Source organism: Camelina sativa, chromosome 13 (genome assembly GCF_000633955.1).
Source record: "Camelina sativa cultivar DH55 chromosome 13, Cs, whole genome shotgun sequence".
Lineage (NCBI taxonomy): Eukaryota > Viridiplantae > Streptophyta > Magnoliopsida > Brassicales > Brassicaceae > Camelina > Camelina sativa.
This window is the reverse complement of record NC_025697.1, coordinates 4601450-4622905: the sequence shown is the minus strand read 5'-3', so window position 1 is coordinate 4622905 and position 21456 is coordinate 4601450. Positions and strand designations below refer to the sequence as shown.

The following is a 21456-nucleotide window of genomic DNA, read 5'->3' as shown; positions in this document are numbered from 1 at the left end:
CTCGTCGGGGAGAAGGGTCGACGGAATAGATGACTAGCCGAGAGAAGAGTTAACGCCATAACTCGTCGATTCAAGCGTTTACTTGTCGGAAAAACGGACAAACTTGTCGGAAAAAAGGTTTTGTTGGAATCGGGAGGAGAAACGGAAAACGGAGGAACAAAGGTCGGGGGTCGGCGATGGAGAAATCCTCTCCTTTCTTCTTTATTACAATTAGGATAATTTTGGTGGGCCTCAATTTAGATTTTGGGTAGATGGGTCGAGTTATAGGTTATATTCGAATTGAGTCAAATAGGTTGGTTGGATATGTAATTTCGTTTTTTAATAGAGGGTCTTTAGACTTTTTCCCCATTTTCTGTTTAAAAAATATTGTTCAATAAAATAAGAAATAGAAGGGTGGCATTTTTGATCAACTTCTCCGAGATAGTGGCTTTCAAGCCATTCTTCCTACATAATATGACTAAGGTTGTGTGGTCGATTCACGTTGGGTGTTTCAAAGTCCCGAGCAACTTTTCTGAAATTTTTATCTTTTAATATATTTCCACTATTGTCCCTATCCCTTCCGATTTCGACACTGATGACCGATTCTCGATTACAGAGACAAGTCGAGCTATATCGCCATGGGTTTGTAAACGAAGATTTCTCCGTTGAACATCTTAGCTTGTCAAAATTGAGGGATTCAAGAAGAGCTAAGTATATTTTTGACATTTCTGCGTTTCCATGTTTCAAATCCAGGGAACTCAGATTTTGGTCACTACTTAATTGAAATTGGTGCCCTTGTGTTCTTCTTAACTGCTATTTTCTTGTTAAGAATATAATTGCCACAACTTAGGTTCTACTCTTTTATCTTTTAGTATTCTTTGTTTTTATATATAGATTTTCTTCTGGAGTTCAGTTTTACTTTTCCTAAGGAAAACATCCTTAAACGAAGCTTCCTTGCTATCTTACTGGTTGGTCCCTGTACTTGTAGACCCCGTATGACGTTCTTGTAATTTTCTATGAGGAATTAGGTATGTGGAATAAAGAAGTACCTAATCTAGTTTTGTTAAGTAGTTTTTAACATACTCAGTCAACGTTCTGTGTTCACGAAGTAATTTCTCCTCTACATAGCTCTGTCTCTCTAAATCTCTGTAATCATCTTCGCATCATACTAATTAATGGATTCTTCTTTTTTCTTTATCATTGTTGCTGTTGCAATAGGCCTTCTCACGTTTTTGAGAAAACTCAGAATTCATCAAGATAACAAAGAAGAGAGTTCTTCTTCTTCATCATCACCTCCATCTTCTTTGCCTCTTTCATCAGTTCCTCCATCTTCTTCTTCTTCTTCTTCTCGCATCTGCAGATACCATGTCTTTCCAAGCTTCCGGGGTGAAGATGTCCGTAGAGACTTTCTCAGTCACATTCAGATGGAGTTTCAAAGAATGGGAATCACTTCATTCGTTGATAATGAGATCAAAAGAGGAGAGTCCATCGGCCCCGAGCTCATTCTGGCCATTAGAGAATCTAGGATCGCAATTGTGCTGGTCTCTAGGAACTATGCTTCTTCAAAGTGGTGTCTTGACGAACTGGTAGAGATTATGAAGTGCAGAGAAGAGTTGGGCCAAACAGTGGTGGCCATTTTCTATAAAGTTGATCCATCTGAAGTAAAAAAGCTGAACGGTGATTTTGGGAAAGTATTTAGAAAAACTTGTGCTGGTAAAAAAAAGGAAGACATTGGTAGATGGAGAGAAGCTTTGGCTCAAGTGGCTACAATCGCTGGTTATCATTCAAGCAACTGGTTAGTCCTTGTGATTCCCATTTGCTCTTAAACTATAGTATATACTTATAGCTTTAGACATTACCATTGGATTGATACCCATTTGTTGATCTCCGAATTTGTTAGGGATAATGAAAATGCCATGATCAAGAAAATTGCCACTGATATTTCAAACATGTTGAACAATGTCATATCATCAAGTGATTTCGATGGTTTCATTGGGATGAGAGCTCATTTGGAAAAGATGGAACCGTTGTTACGCCTAGACTCAGATGAAGTGAGGATGATTGGGATTTGGGGTCCTCCTGGGATTGGGAAAACCACAATCGCCAGAGTTTTATACAACCAACTCTCCAACAATTTCCAACTGAGTGTCTTTATGGACAATATCGATGCAAACTATACAAGACTTTGTTCTGATGACTACAGCACAAAGTTGCAATTACAACAACTCTTTATGTCTCAAATAACCAACCATAAGGATATGGAGATTACTCATTTAGGATTTGCCCCAGCTAGGTTGAAAGACAAGAAAGTTCTTGTCGTTCTTGATGGTGTGGATAAGTCAATACAACTAGAGGCGATGGCGAAAGAAACTTGGTGGTTTGGTCCTGGGAGTCGAATTATCATTACAACACAAGATTGTAGACTTTTTAGAGCACATGGGATCAACCATATATACCAGGTGGATTTTCCACCAGCTAATGATGCTCTTCAAATCTTGTGCATGTATGCTTTTGGTCAGAAGTCCCCTAAAGATGGCTTTGAGGAGCTAGCTTTGGAAGTTACAAAATTGGCTGGTAGACTTCCTTTGGGGCTAAGGGTTATGGGCTCCCACTTCAGGGGAATGTCCAAGCAGGAGTGGATAGACTCACTACCAAGGTTAAGAAGTACTCTTGACACTGATATTCGAAGCATTTTGAAGTTCAGCTATGACGCTTTGGATGATGAAGATCAAGATTTATTTCTTCATATTGCCTGCTTTTTCAACTACGGACTGATTAAGAAAGTGGAAGAGCTTCTTGCAACGAAGTTCTTTGAAGTGAGGCAAAGACTTAACGTCTTATCTCAGAAATCTCTCATACTCTTTAACCAATGCGGCCGTATTGAGATGCATAGTTTGCTAGAAAGACTAGGTAGAGACATTGTTCGTAAACTATCTATTCATGAGCCTGGACAGCGCCAGTTTTTGGTCGATGGAAGAGAGATTTGTGATGTACTGATTGGTGATGGAGCAGTAAGTCGTCTTTCACTGCATTGCTCCCTACAAATAGTATATATGATTATAACTAAACCATCTCTTTCTTTTGTTGCTTTATTTCAGGGTAGTAAAAGCGTTATAGGTATAGATTTCGACTACCGTGGAATTGGGAAGAATTAAATATAAGTGAGAGAGCCTTTGAAGGAATGTGTAATCTCCAGTTCTTAAGAATCGATGGTAACTGCGATACGTTGCAGTTATCTCAAGGTCTGAACTATTTGTCTCGTAAACTTCGAATACTACACTAGAGTTATTTCTCGATGACATGTTTGCCTTCTACTGTGAACGTGGATTTTCTTATCGAACTAACCATGGATAACAGCAAGCTTGAGAAGTTGTGGGAGGGAAATAAAGTAAGTAGGTTTGATCAATCCATCATATTATCTTTTCTACAGTTTTTATAATCGAATTTATCACTGGTTTATTATATCATGAAACAACCATGTACTTGTTTATTTGTCTGTACAGCCCCGCTTCGAAATCCCAAGAGGATGAATTTGCGTGAATCTGAAAACTTAAAGGAGCTTCTGATTTCTCAACTGCCGCTAGTCTTCAGAAATTGAATCTGAGTTATTGCTCAAGTCTAATGAAGCTCCCCTCTTCTCTCGGGAATGCCACTAATCTCAAGAAATTAAATCTCGGTGGATGCTCAGATATTGTGGAGTTTCCTTCTTTTATTGCAAAAACCACGAATCTAGAGATATGGGATCTTAGTAGTTGCTCAAATTTGGTTGAACTGCCTCTTTTTATTGAAAACCTTCAGAAGTTGCAGAAGTTGATGTTAGACGGATGCTCTATGCTAGAGGTTCTTCCAACCAACATTAACGTGGAATCTTTGGTTGAACTTGACCTCACTGATTGCTCCGTGTTGAAATCTTTTCCCGAAATTTCTATAAACATTAGAGTTCTCAAGCTCAGCGAGACTGCAATAGAAGAAGTGCCTCCCTCAATCACGTTATGGCCTCATCTTGATGAGTTGCATATGTCTTACTTTGAAAACCTCAAGGAGTTGCCTCAGGCTCTTGACAGCATCACAGATCTGTACTTGAGCGATACAGAGATACAAGAAGTTCCTCCATTGGTCAAGAGAATCTCTCGTCTGGATCGATTAGTGCTCAAGGGATGCAGAAAGCTGGTATCACTACCACATGTTCCAAAGTCCCTCTCTATGATTGATGCAGAAGATTGCGAGTCACTGGAGAGATTAGATTGCTCCTTTCACAATCCAAAGATTTGTCTCAAATTTGCCAAGTGCTACAAACTGAATCAAGAAGCAAGAGACCTCATCATCAAGACACCGACTAGTGGACATGCCTTTTTACCCGGTGGAGAAGTGCCTTCGTACTTCACTCATCGAGCTACAAGCGGGGGTTTATTGACAATAAAGTTGAAAGAGAGGCCTCTTCCTACATCCATGAGATTTAAGGCCATCTTGTCGGTTCATCAAAGTGACGATGGTAACAAGTATCCATCTAGTATTGTCGCGTTTTGGTGTAAAAAGAGCTGGCATGTAATGAATCCAACTTTAGCAGAACATTTGTACATATTTGAAGTCGAAACAGAGGTGACTTCCAGCGAGATTGTCTTGGAGTTCAAGCTCGACAGTAGCGATTGGAAGATCAGAGAATGCAGAGTATACCAAATCATGGAGGTGCCTTCATGTTGATTAACACGATGATAGCCTGAGCGGTGGCTATGGGGGATGTCAAAATAAAAAAGAGGTTAATGTTAAGCTAGAGGTTCTTCTCACCCGGGGGCGTGTGATGAAGAGAACAATGTACGCAGTGCTCTCATGTATTAAGTGCAGAAATAGCCAGCGTCTAATATATCAACTTTTAACAGCGCATATGTACACATTCGAACTTGGAACGGAGCTTCTCTTTAAGTTCAAGGTCAAAGAACGTAACTATTGGAAGAATGCTTCTCTTCTCTCAGTCAGGTTCTTACCTTCTCCCGTAGCTTCTTCTTATCGAAAATCTTTTAAGTTACATCGAAACTAGTCTTAGATTACCCTTTTCTTGTAGAGCAGAGTTTGTATTTGTGTAGTTGGGTTTTCCCTTAGCTATTTCCTTCTTATGATTTTATGTAGTTTTTTTCTTCTTGGATCTCATTTGCTATAAAATATTATTGAAGGAAGCTTCTTCTCTTGCTAGTTGCTCATGTAGGGACCCCTTCTTGTAATTTTCTGTGAGGATTCTATGTAACTTTGCTAATAGTTTCAACTTTCTCAGTCAATGAAGTCAACGTTTTTACACTGTATACAGAGCCTCCAATAGCTCTCTCTTTAAAGCTCTGTGATAGTTGACAGCAAGTAAAAGAGATAAGAAAACTGTGATATTGATCATACTAATTAATGGATTCTTTTTTTTTCTTTATCATTGTTGCTGTTGCAATAGGCCTTCTCACGTTTTTGAGAAAACTCAGATTTCATCAAGATAACAAAGAAAAGAGTTCTTATTCTTCATTACCTCCATCTTCTTTGTCTCTTTCATCAGTTCCTCCACCTTCTTCTTCTTCTCGCATCTGGACGTACCATGTCTTTCCCAGCTTCCGCGGCGAAGATGTCCGTAAAGACTTTCTCAGTCACATTCAGATGGAGTTTCAAAGAATGGGAATCACTTCCTTCGTTGATAATGAGATCAAAAGAGGAGAATCCATAGCACCCGAGCTCATTCGGTCAATTGGAGAATCCAAGATCGCAGTTGTGCTGGTCTCTAGGAACTATGCTTCATCAAAATGGTGTCTTAACGAACTGGTGGAGATTATGAAGTGCAGAGAAGAATTAGGCCAAATTGTGATGCCCATTTTTCATAAAGTGGATCCAACTGATGTCAAAAACCAGACCGGAGATTTCGGGAAAGTTTTCAGAAAAACTTGCGCTGGTAGAACAAAACAGGACATATGGAGATGGAGACAAGCTTTGGCAGAAGTGGCCACCATCGCTGGTTATCATTCAACCAACTGGTTAGTTTATTTTTGTGATTTCTACTTGCTCTTCAACTTCTACATTTGTAGCTTTGGTTATCATAGCTCTCTTTAAAGATCTGTGATAGTTCTTATTTCTTTATATGTGTTTGATATTTCCATGGTTCATCTACTAACTGTAATTATTTCTTCCTTCTAACTGTTAGGGATAATGAAGCGGCCATGATCAAGAAAATCGCCACTGATATTTCGAACATATTGATTAATTCCACACCGTCAAGAGATTTCGACGGGTTCGTTGGAATGAGAGCTCATTTGGAAAAGATGGAACCATTGTTATGCCTACAGTCAGATGTAGTGAGGATGATTGGGATTTGGGGTCCTCCTGGGATTGGGAAGACCACAGTTGCCAGAGTTGTATACAACCAACTTTCCAACAGTTTCCCGCTGAGTGTCTTTATGGACAATATCAAAGCAACCTATTCAAGACCAACCGGCTCCGATGACTACAACGCAAAGTTGCAATTACAACAACAATTTATGTCTCAAATAACCAACCATATGGATATGAAGATTCCTAATTTAGGAGTTGCCCAGGATAGGTTGAAAGACAAGAAAGTCCTTGTCGTTCTTGATGGCGTAGACAAGTCAGTTCAACTTGATGCTATGGCGAAAGAAACTTGGTGGTTTGGTCCTGGGAGTCGTATTATCATTACAACACAAGATCACAGACTTCTCAGAGCACATGGGATTAACCATATTTACAAGGTGGATTTTCCAGCAACTGAAGAGGCTCTTCAAATCTTCTGCACGTATGCTTTTGGTCAAAAGTTTCCTAAAAATGGTTTTGAGGAGCTTGCTTGGAGAGTTACTAAACTTTCTGGTAACCTCCCTTTGGGGCTAAGAATTATGGGCTCCTATTTTCGGGGAATGTCAAAGGAAGAGTGGATAAAATCAATACCAAGATTAGAGACTAGCCTTGACGCTGATATTCGAAGCATTTTGAAGTTCAGCTACGACGCTTTAGATGACGAAGATCAATATTTATTTCTTCATATAGCATGTTTTTTTTAACTTTGAAAAGATTGGGAAAGTGGAAGAGTGTCTTGCAAAGAATTTCTTGGAAGTGAGGCAAAGGCTTTATGTCTTAGCTGAAAAATCACTCATATCTATCAACTATGGATGTATAGAGATGCATAGTTTGCTAGAAAAGCTAGGTAGAGAAATTGTTCGTAAACAAACTATTCAAGGGCACGGACAACGCCAGTTTTTGCACGATAGAAGAGAGATTTGTGAAGTACTGACAGGAGACGCAGAAGTAAGTTCCGACATTCATTAGTCTTTCATTGCACTGGTCCGGCCCCTACAAATATAGTTTATTTGATAACTAACCATTTCTATCTTCCTTTATATCAGGGTAGTAAAAGTGTCGTTGGGATAAATTTTTACTTCCGGGGAATTGGAGAAGAAGTAGATATAAGTGAGAGAGCCTTTGAAGGAATGTCTAACCTACAATTCTTGAGATTTAATTGTGATCCTGATACATTTCAATTATCGCGAGGTCTGAACTATCTTTCTCGTAGACTTCAAATACTGCACTGGAGTCATTTTCCTATGACATGTTTGTCTTTTATTGTGAGTTTGAACTTCCTTGTTACACTAACCATGGATCACAGCAAGCTTGAGAAGTTGTGGGAAGGAATTAAAGTAAGTAGGTCTGACTTCATTTGTCTATGGTACATTTTGACTCGTCTTCCGTTTTTGCATGGAAGTGTTTATATGTTCTCTTAGTGTTTCATTACTAAGTGTATAAATATGTATTCTTGTTATTTTTTGAACAGCCGCTTCCAAATTTGAAGAGGATGGATTTGAGTGATTCTGTAAACTTGAAGGAGATTCCTGATATTTCAACAGCCACTAGTCTTGAAGAATTAAATCTTCGTGATTGCTCAAGTCTGATCAAACTCACCTCTTCTATTGGGAATGCCACTTATCTCGAGAATATTATTCTTGGTGGATGCTCAAATCTGTTGGAGCTCCCCACCTCTATTGGAAACCTCATTAATCTTCGATATTTGGATCTTGATGGATGCTCAAATCTGTTGGGACTCCCCTCCACTATTGGGAATGCCATTAATCTCGAAACATTGGATCTTGGTGGATGCTCATGTCTTGTAGAATTGCCTTCCTCTATTGGGAATGCCATTAATCTACAGAACTTGGATCTTGGTGGATGCTCAAGTCTTGTAGAATTGCCTTCTTCTATAGGGAATGCCATTAATCTTGAGGAATTGTATCTTCGTGATTGCTCGAGTCTGATCACACTCCCATCCTCTATTGGAAATGTTGATAAGCTTGAGAATTTATATCTTGATGGATGCTCAAGTCTTTTGGAGCTCCCATCCTCTATTGGTAATCTCATCAATCTCCAAAATTTGGATCTTAGTGGATGTTCAAGCCTGATGGAGCTCCCTTCCACTATTGGGAATGCCATTAATCTCCAAGGATTGGACCTTAGTAATTGCTCAGATCTGGAGAAACTTCCTATTTCTATTGGAAACCTTCAGAAGTTGCAGAGGTTGAGATTAGGAGGATGCTCTAAGCTAGAGAGTCTTCCCACTCATATCAACTTGGAATCTTTGGTTGAACTTGATCTTACTAATTGCTCGCTGTTGAAAAAGTTTCCTGAGAGATCCACAAACGTTAGTGTTCTCAGGCTCATAGGAACCGCAATAGAAGAAGTGCCTCCCTCGGTTAGGTCATGGCCTCGTCTTGATGAGTTGCATATGTCATACTTTGAAAATCTCAAGGACTTCCCTTATGCTTTTGACATCATCGCATCTCTGGACCTGAGCGGTACAAATATACAAGAGATTCCTGCATGGATCAAGAGTTTATCTCGTCTCTATCTTCTTGTACTAAAGGGATGCAGGAAGCTGGTATCACTCCCACAGATTCAAGATTCTGTCTCTATCATAAACGCAGAAAACTGTGTCTCCCTGGAGAGACTAGACTGCTCCTTTGACCATCCAATGACTTTTCTCAACTTTGGTAACTGCTTGAAACTGAATCAAGAAGCAAGAGACCTCATCATCCAGACTAGAGGAAGAGCGGTGTTACCAGGTGGAGAAGTTCCCAGCTACTTCACTCACAGAGCTTCAAATGGTGGTCCATTAACAATCAAGTTACATGAGAGTCCTCTTCCTAGATCCGTGAGATTTAAGGCTTGCATTTTCCTGGTTAAGGAAGGCGAAGATGAGGCTAACGATGATGAGATATTTGTAGACGATCCCGATGTTACGTGGCTAACGCATCGGCTAGATCCGGTTTTAACAGAGCATCTGCACACATTCGAATGCAAAGAGCAGGTGACTTCCAGCGAGCTTGTCTTTGAGTTCAAGCTCGAAAACTGTAACGATTGGAAGATAGGAAAATGCGGGCTACGCCAACTCGTAGTGGAGGTCCCTTCTTGATGTTGATGAACATGACGAGAGCTTGAATGGTGTTCCTCTGAATCTCAACATAGAGGTAAAGAAATCAATGTACCGCGTAAAGCATGTAAATTTGTAAAAATTGAATAAAGTTTAAAGCCTAAAATTTATTTCCCTTTTTAATAGAAAAGAAAAGACCTAATTTTTTTTTAATATAAATATGCCCGATATAATTTAGTGACTTAATAAACCTTGGTTTCATTTTTTTTGTTTGATGGGCCTGGGCCGGGCCCGGAAAAAGCCAGAATAATATCAACTTTGTAGAGCAGAGCATCTGTAGACCGAACACACAACAAGACGCAAGAGCTTGAGCGGAAGTGGTGGTCTGGACTTCTTCTAATGCTGATGCTAGCCAGAGTTCTGTTGTCGTAGTCAGTCTTTGATTTTTCCTTTTTCTTAACTCAAAGCTAATTATGTTTTACTGTGCGTTCAATCTGCGTCGGGTTCAAAGCCTCAGACTAATTACAGACTCTTCATCTTTTGGACCCCTATGCCTTCCAATTTCTACACAGAGGATGCTGGATGACAGGCAAGGCGAGATCAATTTGCAAAAATCGGATTAAGAGAAATTTGAGAAATGGAATAGCCATGTAAGTATTTTGACTCTTGTGTTCCCGTCAAGGCTAGTCTCTAACCATGGCACTCAGATTTTGATCAAAGCTTTTTTTTTTTGAAATTGTTTTGTGGTTATAGTTGCTGCTTAGTTAAAATGTCACAACCGATTCATGTAAAAATTCGTAGCATTATCTTTACATTTCTGTTTGTGCTAGTGAAGTTGTGTTTTTTCCTTGTTATGATTTTGTTTTAGTCTTTTATTTTTTTTTCTTGGATAAAGAAAAGGATTTTGTCTTCCATTAAAACATTATTGTAAGGAAGCTTCTTCTCTAGCTAGTTGCTCATGTAGGACCCCTTCTTGTAATTTTCTGTGAGGATTCTATGTAATTTTGCTAATAGTTTCAACGTTCTCAGTCAATGAAGTGGAAAATCGGTATTTTCATACCCCAGTTAAGGGGGTATGTTGAATTCATACACCAGATATAACACTGAGTAAATCCATACACAAAGTTTAGTAAAATTCAAATTGGCTGCACCAACTCGACAAACGGTGCAAGAACATGCACAAGCCGTAACGGTGTTATCTGACCGTTAACAGTTGCTTACGTGGATGCCACGTAATAAACGACGTCGTATTGAGATACGAAAGAAAGAGCTTCTTTTGTCCAAAACGACGTCGTTTCCATTGTCTTCTTCCTAAGCCATCTACTTCTTCTTTCCCGACTCGAGTTATGTTTCTCAATCCCGACTCATGTTTCTTCTCTTCTTTTCACCAATAAATCAAAATCAATTGGTCAATTGATTCAATTAGCAACGATTGTCGACCGTGGAGAGTGTATAAAGTGTTGTTAACCGTATTGTCATCGGAAAATGAGGTAATTTTAATTCAATTTTTAGGGTTTTTATAATTTAGGGATTTTCTTAATTGAGATACTTAGGAGTGTTTATTTAGAAAACCCTCTAATTCTTTTAAGTTTTTTTTTCAGCTCCGATGAGGATGTCATATTCCAATGCCACAATGGTGGAGCGTTTGGAGTTGTTGATGGGAAAAAAATTACTTATGTTGGAGGATCGGCTCTAACCCTTGAAAGCAAACCAGAAAGTGTTGTGACTAATCTGATGGCGGCATTGGACGATCCTCTTTATGGGCAGAAAATCTGGTATAAGTATCCATTTGAAGATTTTTCAGAGCTGAAGTTAATAAATGAAGGTGAGAATTTTCAGAAAATGTGTACAACTGCGGTTTGGGTTAAGTCGATAGAAATCTTTCTAGAGAAAGAACAGCATGAGCTTCTTGAAGCTGGTTCTCATGGTGATGATAGAGATGGTGCTCATAGTGATAGAGATGGTTCTGTTGGCGATGATAGAGATGGTGCTCATAGTGATAGATATGGTTCTCATGGTGATGATAGAGATGCTCGTAGGGTATTTGTTGACATGGAAGATCGAGTGGAGGAGAACTTAGCAGGTTTTGTTGACGAAGAAGAGCATGATAATGATGAGGATACTCCTCCTAACTCAGATTGCGAGGACGTTGAAAGAAGATATATGAGGTGCAAAAAAGGTAGTGGAGAAATAAAATTAGAGCAAGTCTTTGATAGTATAGGTGAGTTTAAAGAAGTTGTGGTTGACTATGCTCTTAAGAATGGAGAGAATATAAAGTTTACAAGATGGGGTTCAGAGAAGAGTGAAGTAAGGTGTTCCATTGGAGGGAATTGCAAATTCAAGATCTACTGCTCCTATGAAGATAAAATTGGAAAGTACATGGTGAAGACATGCAATGATGTCCATGCATGTACAAAGGACGGGTTTAGTAAAGTGATCAAGAGTGGAGTCCTTGCTCAGTTGTTCTTGAATGACATAAGGAAGGATCCGACATTCAAGGCTAAGGCGATGCAAGATGCGATTGAGGAGCGTTACACCATAGTTGCTACTTATGATCAGTGTCGGACAGCTAGAGCAAAAGCATTGAAGATGATTCAAGAGGAATATGATGAGCAATTTGCTCGTCTACATGATTACATGGAACATCTTTTAGAGTAAGTCAAGCTTTTTTTTACTTTGCTTTTCTAATAATTTTGGAGTTAGTCGGTAATATGGGTTTGATTTCTGTTTTGTAGATCAAATCTGGGTTTGACAGCGGAGGTTGGAAATGGGCAGTATGAGGTTCTCGAAAACAAACATGGATTCAAGGTTGATATGAATGCAAAGACATGTGCATGTCGAAGATGGAGTATGACAGGGATCCCTTGCCGCCATGTTTTAAGAGTCATACTGACCAAGAAGCACAATCCTAAAGATTATGTTAACTGTGATTGGTACTTGGCATCAACAAATGTCAAGATTTACTCTGAGTCAATCTCAGCAGTTAATGGCATTGGTTTTTGGATAAGATCTCAGGAGCCTAGGATTCAACCACCACCACGAGAAGTTACAAAAGGTCCCAAAAAGACAGAAAAAAAGAAAGAAGGGCAAGAATGAGTCTCCAAAGAAGAAGTCAAAAGGAAAAGAAGAACAAGAATAACCGGAGAAGAGAATCAAAGTTTCAAAAGCTGGACGAGATAGTCGTTGTGGCCGGTGTAGTACCGTCGGTCATAATACTAGAAGTTGTCCGGCTCTGGGAGTTGTTGGTAGAAGGTGGAAGAAGAAGAAAACTGGTGAAGAACCAAGCCAAGGAAAAAGCCAAGAACCAAGTCAAGGACAAAGCCAAGAACCAAGCCAAAGACAAAGCCAAGGACTTAGTCAAGCACCAACCCAAGGACCAAGCCATGGAATGGAATGAATGAGCTGAATAGAAGGAAGGGACGAATGGAAGTTAGTTTTTTGTTTTTGTCCGATGAGATTGAAAGTTTTTGTGGTAATCTCATGGTAGTTTATGGTTGTAGTTCGGTGAATTTCAAGTTTTTGTTGTACTCAAAACATGGCTTCTATTTTTCATCTAATCAAAACTTATTGAAGTTTTATGTTAATCTTAACATAGTTAACAACAAAAAAACTTAACAACTCCATGATTACATGCTTAATCACAACAAAAACATTCAACAACACATTACACAAATATTACATAGTAGACAAAAACCACAACTAAACCACCACAAAAAATCATGTTCTTGAAGCTTCTTAGCTCTTGAATCTCTTTCTCACAAGAACTCACCACACCTTTGAGCTCTACAATATCTTTTTCACATCTTTTTGCGATTTCTTTGATAGCTTCTACCTCATCTAATCCCTTTGCTAAGCTTCCCACTTCTCTTTCTATTTTGTCAACTACACTTTCAACCTCTTCCATCTCCTCAACCATGCTTATGTCGGTCCACTTAAACAAATGATTCAGATTCTAATACAAAAATACACATTATGAGAAGGTTATGAGAACAATTTTCATATGACCAACTATATTGATTACCTCGTCGGATCCATTAGGACAACAATGAAAGAGTCTTCCAGGATTTTTCATTGTGTTTGAAGTTCTCATTACAGAGAATCGACCACATCTACATTTTCGTGGGATTCCTCTTCCAATGACATTGACTCTGTCGCTGCTCACTCCTTCACCAAATAACGGATTCACCAATTCACAATCAAATAATATTTCTATCAAAATACACAAAGACAAGGAAACTAAACACATTATGTTCTCAATTACTCACTTGAAGAAGCTGATGATGAAGACATCTTAATCGATTTCGCCCAAAAATCCTAAATGTTCTAAAAATCCCCAAATCAATTGAACAAACTTTCTCTCGACTCGTGAAAGAGGTAAAAAGGAAGAAGACAATGGAAACGACGTCGTTTTGGACAAAAGAAGCTCTTTCTTTCGCATCCACATAAGCAGCTGTTAACGGTCAGATAACACCGTCACGGCTTGTGCATGTTCTTACACCATTTGTCGAGTTGGTGCAACCAATTTGAATTTTACTAAACTTTGTGTATGGATTTACTCATTGTTATAGCTGGTGTATGAATTCAACATACCCCCTTAGCTGGGGTATGAAAATACCGATTTTCCTCAATGAAGTCAACGTTTTTTACACTGTATACAGAGCCTTCCTCATAGCTCTCTCTCTTTAAAGCTCTGTAATAGTTGATAGCAAAGCAAAAGAGATAAGAAAACTGTTCATACTAATTAATATGGCTTCTTCGTTTTTCTTTATCATTGTTGCTGTTGCAATAGGCTTCTTCACCTTTTTGAGAAAGCTCAGAGTTCATCAAGATAACCAAGAAAAGAAGTCATCTTTTTCATCTCCTTCATCATCATCTCCATCTTCTTTGTCTCCTTCATCAGTTCCTTCACCTGCTTTGTCTTGCATCTGGACGCACCAAGTCTTTCCCAGCTTCCGCGGTGAAGATGTCCGTAGAGACTTTCTCAGTCACATTCAGATGGAGTTTCAAAGAATGGGAATCACTCCGTTTATTGATAATGAGATCAAAAGAGGAGAATCCATTGGTCCCGAGCTTATTCGGGCTATTAGAGGGTCTAAGATCGCTATTATCTTGCTCTCTAGGAACTAAGCTTCTTCAAAATGGTGTCTTGACGAACTTGTGGAGACTATGAAGTGCAGAGAAGAGTTAGGTCAAACTGTGATGGCCGTTTTTCATAAAGTGGATCCATCTGATGTCAAAAAGCTGACCGGAGATTTTGGGAAAGTCTTTAGAAAAACTTGTGCCGGTAAATCAAAGGAGGACATTGGAAGATGGAGACAAGCTTTGGCAGAAGTGGCAACGATTGCTGGCTATCATTCAAGCAACTGGTTAGTCCCTTTGATTCCCATTTGCTCCTAAAAACTGTAATATATTTGTAGCTTTTAAACAATATACTAAATGTGTGTGATATTTCCATGGTTATTTACTAAATGTAATGTTCTCTAATTGATAGGGATAATGAAGCCGCCATGATCAAGAAAATTGCCACTGATATTTCGAACATATTGATTAATTCCACACCATCAAGCGATTTCGACGGGTTTGTTGGGATGAGAGGTCATTTAGAAAAGATGAAACCGTTGTTGCGCCTAGAATCAGATGAAGTGAGGATAATTGGGATTTGGGGTCCTCCTGGGATTGGGAAGACCACAATTGCCAGAGTTCTATACAACCAATTCTCCAACAGTTTCCAACTGAGTGTCTTTATGGAGAATATCAAAGCAAACTATGCAAGACCAACAGGCTCCGATGACTACAGCGCGAAGTTGCAACTACAGCAAATGTTTCTGTCTCAAATAACGAAGCAGAAGGATATGGAGATTCCTCATTTAGGAGTTGCCCAAGATAGGTTGAAAGACAAGAAAGTTATGGTCGTTCTTGATGGGGTGAACCAGTCAGTACAACTAGATGCCATGGCGAAAGAAACTTGGTGGTTTGGTCCTGGGAGTCGAATCATCATTACAACACAAGATCAGAAACTTTGTAAAGCACATGGGATTAACCATATTTACAAAGTGAATTTCCCGCCAGATAAAGAGGCTCTTCAAATCTTCTGCATGTATGCTTTTGGTCAAAATACCCCTAAAGATGGTTTTAAGAAGCTTGCTTGGAAAGTTATAAACCTTGCTGGTAACCTCCCTTTGGGGCTAAGAATTATGGGCTCCTATTTTAGGGGAATGTCAAAGGAAGAGTGGAAAAAGTCACTACCAAGGTTAGAGACTAGCCTTGACGCTGATATTCAGAGCATTTTGAAGTTCTGTTTCGACGTTCCACAACTCCATTCTGTTGCGGAGTATACGGAGCTGTTAAGTGTCGAGCAATGCCAGAATCTTCGCAAAAGGAGTTGAACTCATGAGATACAAACTCCCCTCCTTTATCGGTTCTAAAGGTCTGAATATTTTCTTCTGTTTCCTTTTCCACCATTGTTTTGAACTTCTTGAACTTCTCCATGGCTTCACTCTTCTCCTTTAGAAGGATGGTCCACATGTACCGTGAATAATCGTCGATGAGCACAAATATGTATCGACTTCCAGCGCTTGTGCTTGGTGTTATTGGACCGCAGAGATCTCCATGTATAAGTGCTAGCCTCTTTGTTGATCGAAAGTTAGTTGCTTGCGGAAAAGGTTGTGTAGACTGCTTACCAAGTAAACATGAGCCACAAATCTCTTTGTCAAGTGGTTTACTTGGACCTCCCAACACATGCTCATTGGTAAAAATTGATGACAGTGTAGTATAGTTAACATGTCCCATCCTAGCATGCCACATACTTGATTCTCTTGTAGCCAAGAGATTTAAACAAACATTGTTTGTTAATCCCATGTTAACTTTATACAACCGATTCTTGGACCTCTCTGTTTTAACCAATAGGTTTCCATTTTGATCTCTCATTGTTAGGTACTCTCCCTTTAAATGAATATCACAACCAGCCTTTGTAGCTTGTCCTAAGCTTATGATGTTGCTCCTTAGCTCCGGGATGAAATATACTTCAGACATTACTCTCGGCTTTCCATATGAATCAACAAAAGCAATTGTCCCTTTTCCTTTGATATCGATCCTTGAGTCATCTCCAAATCTAACCTTCCCAGTTATTGACTGATCAAGTGTGTCAAAATATCTCTGATCTCCAGTCATATGATTGCTTGCACCGTTGTCGAGATACCAAACATTATTCTCATCTGTGTTGGCTTCAAACTTACTCGGTCTGCAGTATTTTTCGTTTAGATAGACAACTTCATGCATCATAAGTTGATCAGCTTCTTCTGTATCTTTAACTTCACTTTCTTTTGCTTCCACTATGCCTAGTTTCATCAAACGCTCTGGACATTGTGAAGCAAAATGACCTACCTTGTCACATCTGAAACAGACAACCTGGGACGGATCCTTCCAAGTACTGCGACCACGTCCTCTTCCTCTGAAGGTTCTTCCACCACGTCCTCTTCCCCTGTATTCTCCATTGTATTCTTGACTTTGTGACTCTTGGTTAACATACATAAGTTTGTTTTGATCCTCTTGAGCATCTTCTTCCTCAGAGATACGTTCCTCATAGGCTTTTAACCTACCAACAATATCCTCGAAGCTTACGGTATTGAGGTTTAACACCTGCTCGAGAGAAGCAACCATATGTATGAACTTCCTTCTTGGAAGACTCGATAAGAATTTCTTAACAAGTTTTGACTCTTCAATAGTTTCTCCGAGAGAAGCTGTTTTTGAGGAGATTGCAGAAAGTTTTTCTGCAAAATCATCAATCTTCTCTGATTCCTTCATCTTGAGTCTGTCGAATTCAGCCATTAAGGTCTTTAAGCTCGCCTCTTTGACCCTCTCAGCTCCTACATGTCGATTCTGAATTGTTTCCCAGACTTTCTTTGCTATGCCTAGGCCTCCGACTTGCAATATAAGAGCTTCCGGTATAGATTGCAGAATTAACGCTATGGCTAGGTTGTTCTTATCACTATCGATCAGCTCTGTTTCGACTGCCTCCCAGACCTTGTTAACCTTAAGCACAAAACTCATCTTTATGGCCCAAACCGTGTAGTTAGTTGTGTTCAGCATGGGACATGATATTGAGGACGATGAAGATGTTCCTTCTTTTGGTTTGTCTCCTGTGACTGCAATCTACTTGTCTTTGTTATCCGAACTCCCGTCGTCTGTCATCTTCTCACAGATTCCTGATCTTCTTGCTCTGATACCAAATATAGATTTATAAGAAAAGATTAAGAACAAAGAAGTTTGAAGAATAACTCTCTTTATTAGCTCAAAGAAAATACCTCAAAACTTTAAGCTCTCACAAACTCTCAAACTTAATCTCTCTTAGGTTCTGCTACATCTCAGCATCCCCTATATATATAAGTTCTTAAGTATATTCTCCTAATCTTAAATGGAAAACTTCTTATTCCTATACTATTTAGATATCTCCTAAATATAATCTCCAATTTCCATTTCTCTTTGATTAGCTTGGTCTCCAAGCTTTACTTCAAGCTTACACCAACAGACTTTGCTGGCAAATTTGGTGAATTTTTCAAGCTTAAGATTCACTAATTTAGTTTCGTAAATTATAAGAAGTAAGGGAGCTATATGGATGTTTTTTTCGTTATGCCAATTCTTATTATGTTGGCCTGGTTTTGCTGGAAAATATGAGAATGCAAAGTTAAGATCTTTTTGTTAATGTTTTTTTTATCTTGTCCTAGTTCACAAGTTTTTTTTTTTTTTGGGTGCAGATTCTGAAGAACACGACAAGACGCAAGAGAGGAAGTGGTGGTCTAGACTTCTAATGCTGCCTTTGATCTCCTTGTGTTGTTATAGAACAGAGTTCTGTTGTAGTCAGTCTTTGATTTTCCCTTTTCTTAACTCAAAGCTCGTTATGTTTTTTATCACTTAAAAAACTTGTTTTACTGTGACTATAAAAGGTTGTGCGTCGGGTTCAAAGCCTCAAAAAAATTACGGACTCTTCATCTTTTGGACATTTTTTTGCCCCTATACCTTCCAATTTCGACACAGGGGATGCTGGATGACAGGCATTGGATAAAGTGAAGCTTGAGGAATGAACATCCATGTAAGTATTTTGAGTCTTGTGTTCCCTTTTTTTAATCCATGGAACTGTTGAGATTTGAGTTCTTGATTAAATCCTGCAACAAAGAAAGGAAGAATCTGTGAGAAGATGATGAAGAAAAGAGACGAAGCTCCAAGCGTAGGAGAAGAAGTCGTGAAACAAGTCAACAACAAAGGAGAAGGAGAAGAGCAAAGTCAACATGGACTTTGTGTTTTGTTGTAATGGGCTGCAGAGATGAAGAAAGGCCCAAATAAGTTTTAAGTATAACCAAGTTATTAGAGTCTAAGTGTGTAAGAGTGGTTGTTGAGAGTTGTTGTAGTAGTGTGGCTTGTGTGTAAGAAAGCAAGCCTATGATGTGTAAGGGTTAGTAACTAGGAGTGTGGTCTAATGTGTAAGAGGCATGATGGTCTTAAGTATGGGAGCATGTGTGAGGTGCAACTAGTAGAAGTAGTATAAGTATGATGTGTGTGTGTTGTAAGAAAATATCCTTGAGATCCAATAAAGAAAATGTAGACAATTAATGTGTGTTCTCTCTTCTCTCTTACAAATCGTTTGTCATATAAAAAGAAACAAAGCAAGAACAAGAGAGTAAAAAGAGTCTTTATGCTTCTGTTAGAGTAAGAGAAACAGAGCATACAAGTGAGTGTAAGGGAGATGGTGAACCTCTTAAGAAAGACTAAGAGGAAGATCCTGAAATGTCAACAGGAACTCAGATTTTGATCAACGCTTTTTTTGAAATTGTTTTGTGGTTATAGTTGCTGCTTTCTTCTTAGAATTAGAATGTCACAGCCGATTCATAGAAAAGTTCGTATGATTTCTACAGTCTACATTATCTTTCCTTGTACTGTTTTCTTATATAAAGAAAATTATTTTGTCTTCTATGTCTTGTTTGTGTTTGTGTAGTTGTGTTTTCCCTTAGCTACTTCCTTCTTATGATTTTTTTAGTTTTTTTTTAGTTTTTTTTTTTATCTCATTTACTATAGAAACATTATTGAAGGAAGCTTATTCTCTAGCTAGTTACTCATGTAGGACCAGTACGTTCTTGTAATTTATTTTCTGTGAGGACTTCTCAGTCCATGAAGTCAACGTTTTTACATTGTATACAGAGCCTCCTATAGCTCTCTCTTTAAAGCTCTGTGATAGTTGATAGCAAAGAAAAGAGATAAGAAAACTGTGATATTGTTCATACTAATTAATGGCTTCTTCTTTTTACCTTACCACTATTGCAGCTGCAATAGGCTTCTTTACCCTTTTGAGAAAGCTCAGTGTTCATCAAGATAACCAAGAAAAGAAGTCATTTTCTTTACCTCCTTCATCTCCATCTCCGTTGTCTCTTTCATCAGTTCCTCCATCTTCTTTACCTCCTTCATCTACATCTTCATTGTCTCCTTCATCAGTTCCTTCACCTGCTTTGTCTTGCATCTGGACGCACCAAGTCTTTCCCAGCTTCCGCGGTGAAGATGTCCGTAGAGACTTTCTCAGTCACATTCAGATGGAGTTTCAAAGAATGGGAATCACTCCGTTTATTGATAATGAGATGAAAAGAGGAGAATCCATTGGTCCCGAGCTTATTCGGGCTATTAGAGGGTCTAAGATCGCTATTATCTTGCTCTCTAGGAACTACGCTTCTTCAAAATGGTGTCTTGACGAACTTGTGGAGATTATGAAGTGCAGAGAAGAGTTAGGTCAAACTGTGATGGCCGTTTTTCATAAAGTGGATCCATCTGATGTCAAAAAGCTGACCGGAGATTTTGGGAAAGTCTTTAGAAAAACTTGTGCCGGTAAATCAAAGGAGGACATTGGAAGATGGAGACAAGCTTTGGCAGAAGTGGCAACGATTGCTGGCTATCATTCAAGCAACTGGTTAGTCCCTTTGATTCCCATTTGCTCCTAAAAACTGTAATATATTTGTAGCTTTTAAACAATATACTAAATGTGTGTGATATTTCCATGGTTATTTACTAAATGTAATGTTCTCTAATTGATAGGGATAATGAAGCCGCCATGATCAAGAAAATTGCCACTGATATTTCGAACATATTGATTAATTCCACACCATCAAGAGATTTCGACGGGTTTGTTGGGATGAGAGCTCATTTAGAAAAGATGAAACCGTTGTTGCGCCTAGAATCAGATGAAGTGAGGATAATTGGGATTTGGGGTCCTCCTGGGATTGGGAAGACCACAATTGCCAGAGTTCTATACAACCAATTCTCCAACAGTTTCCAACTGAGTGTCTTTATGGAGAATATCAAAGCAAACTATGCAAGACCAACAGGCTCCGATGACTACAGCGCGAAGTTGCAACTACAGCAAATGTTTCTGTCTCAAATAACGAAGCAGAAGGATATGGAGATTCCTCATTTAGGAGTTGCCCAAGATAGGTTGAAAGACAAGAAAGTTCTGGTCGTTCTTGATGGGGTGAACCAGTCAGTACAACTAGATGCCATGGCGAAAGAAACTTGGTGGTTTGGTCCTGGGAGTCGAATCATCATTACAACACAAGATCAGAAACTTTGTAAAGCACATGGGATTAACCATATTTACAAAGTGAATTTCCCGCCAGATAAAGAGGCTCTTCAAATCTTCTGCATGTATGCTTTTGGTCAAAATACCCCTAAAGATGGTTTTAAGAAGCTTGCTTGGAAATTTATAAACCTTGCTGGTAACCTCCCTTTGGGGCTAAGAATTATGGGCTCCTATTTTAGGGGAATGTCAAAGGAAGAGTGGAAAAAGTCACTACCAAGGTTAGAGACTAGCCTTGACGCTGATATTCAGAGCATTTTGAAGTTCAGCTATGACGCTTTAGATGACGAAGATAAAGATTTGTTTCTTCATATAGCATGTTTTTTCAACCACGAAGAGATTAAGATAGTGGAAGAGCATCTTGCAAAGAAGTTTGTGGAAGTAAGGCAAAGACTTAACGTCTTGGCTGAGAAATCTCTCATATCTTTTAGCAAGTATGGAAAAATAGAGATGCATAGTTTGCTAGCAAAACTAG

At 38.9% G+C, this 21456-nt stretch overlaps 3 protein-coding genes and 2 pseudogenes across 3 annotated transcripts; all 5 read left to right on the top strand.

The window, feature by feature from the left end:
* LOC104737941 lies at positions 340 to 5268 on the top strand (annotated as a pseudogene).
* Positions 4872 to 18976, top strand: LOC104735139 (annotated as a pseudogene).
* Positions 9959 to 17788, top strand: LOC104737940 (probable disease resistance protein RPP1). The gene is made up of 3 exons (XM_019234917.1): positions 9959 to 10020; positions 14160 to 14736; positions 14862 to 17788. The coding sequence occupies exons 2-3, from the start codon at positions 14537 to 14539 to the stop codon at positions 15754 to 15756; spliced, it is 1095 nt and encodes a 364-aa protein (XP_019090462.1). The 5' UTR covers positions 9959 to 10020; positions 14160 to 14536; the 3' UTR covers positions 15757 to 17788.
* On the top strand, positions 11385 to 12946 carry LOC104735138. Its single transcript, XM_010454868.1, has 2 exons — positions 11385 to 12024; positions 12106 to 12946. The coding sequence occupies exons 1-2, from the start codon at positions 11423 to 11425 to the stop codon at positions 12464 to 12466; spliced, it is 963 nt and encodes a 320-aa protein (XP_010453170.1). The 5' UTR covers positions 11385 to 11422; the 3' UTR covers positions 12467 to 12946.
* On the top strand, positions 19539 to 21452 carry LOC104737939 (disease resistance protein TAO1-like; the record flags this gene model as incomplete). The annotated part of the gene is made up of 2 exons (XM_010458184.2): positions 19539 to 20318; positions 20444 to 21452. Coding segments are annotated over exons 1-2 (1677 nt in total), but the record flags the coding sequence as incomplete, so codon positions are not given.

What these genes read in the sequence shown, in the direction of transcription:
- LOC104735138 (XM_010454868.1), top strand. Translation starts at nt 11,423, where the DNA reads ATGGAAGATCGAGTGGAGGAGAACTTAGCAGGTTTTGTTGACGAAGAA. An exon ending in TACATGGAACATCTTTTAGA is followed by an intron (nt 12,025 to 12,105) that starts GTAAGTCAAGCT and finishes TCTGTTTTGTAG; the next exon opens with ATCAAATCTGGGTTTGACAG.
- LOC104737940 (XM_019234917.1), top strand. Translation starts at nt 14,537, where the DNA reads ATGAAGTGCAGAGAAGAGTTAGGTCAAACTGTGATGGCCGTTTTTCAT. An exon ending in GGCTATCATTCAAGCAACTG is followed by an intron (nt 14,737 to 14,861) that starts GTTAGTCCCTTT and finishes TCTAATTGATAG; the next exon opens with GGATAATGAAGCCGCCATGA.